This window comes from Leptidea sinapis, chromosome 11, assembly GCF_905404315.1.
Source record: "Leptidea sinapis chromosome 11, ilLepSina1.1, whole genome shotgun sequence".
Lineage (NCBI taxonomy): Eukaryota > Metazoa > Arthropoda > Insecta > Lepidoptera > Pieridae > Leptidea > Leptidea sinapis.
In genome coordinates, this window is record NC_066275.1 from 4,092,829 (window position 1) to 4,098,774 (window position 5,946).

Consider the following 5,946-nt stretch of genomic DNA (forward strand, 5'->3'; position numbering starts at 1 on the left):
AAATAAACTATTTTTTTACAAAGCTTATCCATTCGTTAATTTATTAATTGTGAAAAATATTAAAACATTCGAATAACACAAAACTACTAGTTTTTAATGACTTGTTTAGATTGTTGGTTAGTAATTGTAAATAAAGTATCGATAAACTAGAATTGTGGGGTATGCCCTATTTACGTGTTTATTTATTTTCGACATTTTATTGAAGTATTTGTAATTAGTTTTAACGCAAGCTTTCGGAATGTGCGTACTAATAATAAAATATGTCATTTGTTTATTTATTTTATAAACGTGAGGGAGTAGGTGTTTATTAAAGGTATATATAACATGTTAACCAGTGAAACATTTCATTTCAATACTATGGACTATGTTGAACAATAAATGAGATAAGTTTTTAATCTGTTAAAACAACCAAACTATAATTGAACGTCATAACCACGGACTTGTAAAAAAAGAAGGACTCCTCGCCGTGATATGAGCAAGTGAAGCACCGTTATGCTAGTGTGTGAGCGGTTACGAGGCATACCAGTTACACAATTTATTCTCCCTTAAATAATCATATATCCACACATAATTATATACAACGCACAACGACATTTTATTGCGACGCAAACTGATCTGTCACAGACGATGGCAAATCTCATCTTGGCGGCAGATAGGCTTGTATTAGTGGAAGTGTATGCGTGGGGCTATGTATTTACACGTTTATCGGCTTGTTTTGGTGCCTCACTGTTATGTAAGGTGACACGGAGTACTTCTTTTTTTACTCGTCCGTGGTCATTACTTATAATAAATCTCACTTCTATGCCTGTATTGTGCACTGCTGCAGTACGGATATTGTTGCCAAGTTTCATGGATATATTTGTTGTCCTAGAAAGTTAATTTAATTAAACAAAAATTATCGACTTCAAACATTTCAGACATAAATTAAAAACATATTATTTTAACAATATCTTTAAGTAAGAAGTTTTAAAGTTACGAACTTTTTCAATTATGTGATTGGTATGTCTCAATTTACCCAGTTTTCAGTTTCAAATCTTAGATTAAGGGTTGGTCTCCGCTGCGCTCCAACTAGATACCGCACTATCTAAGAACAATAGTTTTTTTATTACAGTAACTATTAGATGCTTGTGTGCGTTGCATCTTGACACTCAATGGCATCTTTTAAATTTTGTAACATACGCTTCGTGTTATTCTGCATTGAAATTAATATAATACAAAATACTTACTGGTAATATGTGATCCCAGTGTCTTTCTTATTTCCAGTAGAAATATTTTACCAAAGTTTTACTACGCAACCCGGCATTTAAGTTTCAATCATCAGCAATTTTTAACAGAACAGGTGGCACGTCAACGTCACACATTGTTCGAGACTCGAGTGTTCCTACTTGGGCGTAGTATTAGTTGCTGCATTTTGCGACTACGCCTGCGGTATCTAGTTGGGAGTGCAGTGGTGACCAAACCATAATCTAAAAGGTTTATATTTAAATTACTCAAACTTACCAGTCTTAACAACAGTAACTTTAGAAAAATATTTTGGTTCTAGGTATCCATTAACATTTCCTTCAGTCAATACTACTCCATTTTCTGATTCATAGAACCTGATACCGTCTGCCAAAGCTGCGGATAGGTCAATAAATACATACAGTTCCACATCCCTACGTAGCCCACTTATTACATTTGAGTTACCAAGTATACCTTTACTTAGATGTATGAGTTTTCTTGACATATGATGCAGGCCAGCATTTTTAATTTTTGGCCAATATTTGAAATACGTGCCGTGAACTAACGTTTCATACTTGGGCTGGAATGAAAAAAAATAAGTAGGACGAGGTGCTCAAATAACATAAGATGTGCAGTAAAACAGTTACAAAATATATTAAAACTAGTAGTTGCCCGTTGCATTCGCAACTAAAGATTTTATCTCAATAAAATGTTTAAGAATGGATAACAGAGAGAGTTGTCGTACTGAAACTGTCATAACCATAATGTTAACACCAGAAACAAACATAAACTTATTATACCTACTACTCTGCTAAGTCAAATTAGTCTTTAGTGGGGCGACGTACAGGATGGTCCGTGAATTAGTTAACATTGCTTAAAATCCTTGTTAAATTTGTAGGTCAAACTGTATTTTGTATTTAAATTAATGTCTTGCAATGAGAGTGGTGTATGCACCAGTAACTGGCATTCAAACCAGATTATAAACCTATAAGACCATAATTATTTTTAATGTTTTGTATGTAATGCTGTTGGTGTGTCAATAAATAAATAAAACATTAATTTTCATTTCCCGTGGAAACCTGAGCGTTGCGGCGGTTTAGTAGCCGCCGTTGAAACGCGGCGCCCATATCTACCGTCAGGCACCATATCATAATTTGAATTAAAAATAAAGAAGCCCGCAGAGTTTCTTGCGACAGTTCTTCTCAGGTCTAGGGCATTCATTTGCGAATGTTGGCGCATTATAATTTATTTTCAGCGCCGGCTTGTTGGTTTATTACAATATTAATTCTATTCGAAAGAAAATAATTTATAATTTTTTAACAAACTATTTTCGTTTTAATTAGATAACGTCACAGCAGTTAAATCAAGACATGGTTATACTGATAACACACGCAGACAACACTGTAAATCATTGTCGACGCCTAGAAACTGTTATAAAGAATAAAATTTCCTCATCTACATCACTAAATCCGAGTGACGGTGCCCCACATTCTCTCAAACTAAAAACTGGCAAGCCAATTGTGTTGCTAAGAAACCTTAAACCACCAAATTTATGCTACGGAACCAGACTCCCAAGTAAAATTTCTTATCCAAATGTTTTGAGTTTTCTTGAGTGTTAATTCCGCCAATATTCGTCTTTAAACAATTCGACACGTGTTGCGCCTCTACACGAGTCATCCTCAGGAGATGCTGACTCGCCAAACTCTGGCACGAGACTGAACACACTCAAGAAAACTCAAAACATTCAGATAATTATGGATAATATCTTCTTTAATAAAATTTCTTCGCAATAGCGTGATTGGTGCTATAGTTTCTGACTAGCCCAGCAGTAGGGTACAGTGCTGATACCTGGCATTCCTATGAATTATGATACCAACGGTTTTTGGTAACAATTAATAAGGCTCAGGGGCAAACATTTAGGCACGTGGGAATATATTACGCCAAAAGTGTTTTTCGCACGGGCAACTACTCGTATATGTTGCCCCATCGAGATCTGGTTCTGGTGAAAATATCTACTTCTGCCGGTAGAAAACAAAACTTTATAATGAGTCATAACACCAGGAGGAAAACAAGAGTTGGTTCTCACTCGAGCCCCCCGTTTTATTCTGCAGTGGGTACAGATTGGCTTATCAATGAGGCACGATCATCGTTCACCGTCCGCGTAAAGCATGATTCGTAATTCTTTGAGTCTGGTTGAGCAGGTAATCAATTACTAAAAAGTAGATTCTGTAAATACCGGCAAATCCCGAGAGTTGAACAAACATACCTAGTTGCTCGGTTGGCTTAGTTGGTTAGAATGCTGGGCTGTATTAAGAGGAGGTGCGGGTTCGAGTCCTCTTATCCTCTATAAATTTTCATTCAGTTTTTTTTTTTTTTATATTTAGTCCCAGATGTGAGGGAAATTACTTCAAAATAAAAAAAAAATATTTCCATATATATCAAATTCGCCCAATCTGACAGACCAGGCAAAAAAATAGTCTTCCAATATAAGTACTATGCAAAGATTCACTAAGAGAATTATGAGAACCTGTTATTTTTATATTAAAAACAAATAGTTCAATTTTGGTTAAATAGATAATTATAATTTATATTAGGTATCTGTATCTGTCCATGTAAAAGAAGGTAGAACTTAAAATATACATATAAGAATACCTCAAGTATTTGTATCAAATCAGTATTATTAATGTCTATTGAATGTCCCTGATTTGCCTTGATTTCCAGAATGTTATTTTGTGGGTTCTGCCGCAGTTTAAATCTCTTTTTGGAATTGTTTTCTACAACTCTTATAATATCACTTTTATTATACTTTCCCCTAAATGAATGATGTAATAGGAGCTCACTGACTGCAATATAACCATCATTACTGAAATTGAAAAACTGCTATTATTTATTAAAAAATCATAATAATAAAATTAGCTAGAAGGTTGATTGTTCTGTGGTTGGCAAAGAGGAAGCCATACATAGATCATAGCCAGTGAAAATAAAATTAAATCTAGTCCACATGCTATGGAATGGGGTATCTAAAAAGTAAGGACAATTAATAAAAAAAAAGAAGTTAGAGAAACACACTTTAAAAGACAAATGGCAGTGGGCAATTCATTTGGACAGACATACAGATCAGAGATGGACCTTAATGTCAACCAAATGGACAGGGCCAAGGAGAAATAGAATTGATGGAAGACCAGCAAAAAACATCATCATAACTAATCAGGACTGTCTCCAAAACTCATAAATATCTATTACGAACTGATATGACTTAAGGACCTTCAAGAAAAGAGCATTGGGAGTATGCCCTTTACACTAAAGCCATCAACATGATACCACAGACCCCTGTTATTGCTGATATCCATGGGTGTTTGCCTCACCACTCACCATCCCGTGAGCCTCTTGCCCATTTGCCCTCTCTAATATAAAAAATATCTATTACATACCTTTTCAAAACATTTGGTATATATGTGCAGTAAAGCTACTTTCATGCTTACTGTCTACATAACCAAACCACAGAACAAACTAATAAAATATAAAACTAGCTAGCAATCAATCCTTTATTAGAGTATGGGACAGATAATTTGAACAGCTGGAGCAGTTCAAGCTGTTACTTGGGTGCACCAGACTGGAGGTGAGAGCAATATTTCATATGTGGCCAGACCTGCAGCCTACTCCTAGTCTGTGAGCTGGCTTGAAGTATTTCCATTAATTATATGCATTATAAATCAACTCTTCTGATAGATCGACCCGGCCACATTGGCAATTGGTTGAAATTTCTAGACCCATTGTTTTGCTGGTACTAGGCAAGACTAAGGGGGGTGTTGAGGTGTAGTCAAGAGTATAATTAACCAAGCAAAATTCAATTCATCCTTTTCCATTCTTATCAAGTAAGATCTTGTTATGAATATTTATATGAGTAAAGAAATACTCTTATATTTAGTTAATATATTGATGTCAAACAAATCTCCAACAGTTTATAAATTATTATTCACAAAATATGTTGATGTTAGTTTATAACATTCTTGACATGATACATAATGTTCACTATAAGAACTATATATTTTATTATTTATAACTATATAATTAGCTTGGCCCCAAAAACTGAATGCTGTCTATACTGTATAGAGTGTACCTTATTTGAAGGCCTTCTTTATTTGCCCTATGTCTCAGAAGCCAAGATAATAATTTACTTAATTGTACCTCTCTTCTATCATTCCTGCAACATAAGTTTGTAATTTTAAGTTGATAAACAAATGGGTAGTTACCTAAAAACGTGTAGTTTTTAGGTAATGAAATTCACAATCATAAAGTGAGAATGCAGAGAAAAACTATTTTAATAATCATCAATAAAGTATGCTGTTTAAATACCCACATTTCAATAGGTACGCAATCATAAATTTGTAATTTGTTGTTAGGTCTTTCAACAAGAACTTTGTTTTTTAATTGTGGCAACACCAACAACATGACAGCATTGACAGTTAGTTTTTTGACATGTTCGTAGTAGATGCTTTGGCAATTGTTACAATAAATTCAATTTCGCTCGAAAATCGCATTAAAATAATTAAAACCCACTATGAAAATGGTGGTTCTGTCAAAAGTACATTCCGTAAAATTCGTGACATTTTCGGAAAACATAATCGTCCTTCTGATACCGCTATTAAGAATTTGGTCGCTAAATTTGAGTCGACAGGCTCGGTACAAAATGTGCCAACACCAACGCGTGTTCGACCGGGCCAT

At 34.5% G+C, this 5,946-nt stretch overlaps 1 protein-coding gene across 2 annotated transcripts; it reads right to left on the reverse strand.

Annotated features, from left to right (window-relative positions):
* Window positions 1-213: 213 nt before the first annotated feature.
* LOC126966755 (tRNA 2'-phosphotransferase 1) lies at window positions 214-5,685 on the reverse strand. Of its 2 annotated transcripts, XM_050811035.1 has the most exons (5): window positions 5,582-5,685; window positions 5,342-5,425; window positions 3,874-4,084; window positions 1,501-1,801; window positions 214-867 (listed from the first exon to the last, which is right to left on the reverse strand). In XM_050811035.1, the coding sequence occupies exons 1-5, from the start codon at window positions 5,671-5,673 to the stop codon at window positions 848-850; spliced, it is 708 nt and encodes a 235-aa protein (XP_050666992.1). In that variant the 5' UTR covers window positions 5,674-5,685; the 3' UTR covers window positions 214-847. The 2 variants fall into 2 exon arrangements, with proteins under 2 accessions (XP_050666992.1, XP_050666993.1); XM_050811036.1 differs by lacking the exon at window positions 5,582-5,685 and having other exon boundaries at window positions 215-867; window positions 5,410-5,559.
* Between the last annotated feature and the right edge of the window lie 261 nt (window positions 5,686-5,946).

What these genes read in the sequence shown, in the direction of transcription:
- LOC126966755 (XM_050811035.1), bottom strand. Translation starts at nt 5,673, where the DNA reads ATGTTGTTGGTGTTGCCACAATTAAAAAACAAAGTTCTTGTTGAAAGA. An exon ending in GATTGCGTACCTATTGAAAT is followed by an intron (nt 5,426 to 5,581) that starts GTGGGTATTTAA and finishes CTTATGTTGCAG; the next exon opens with GAATGATAGAAGAGAGGTAC. An exon ending in ATTTGATACAAATACTTGAG is followed by an intron (nt 1,802 to 3,873) that starts GTATTCTTATAT and finishes TTTTCATTCCAG; the next exon opens with CCCAAGTATGAAACGTTAGT.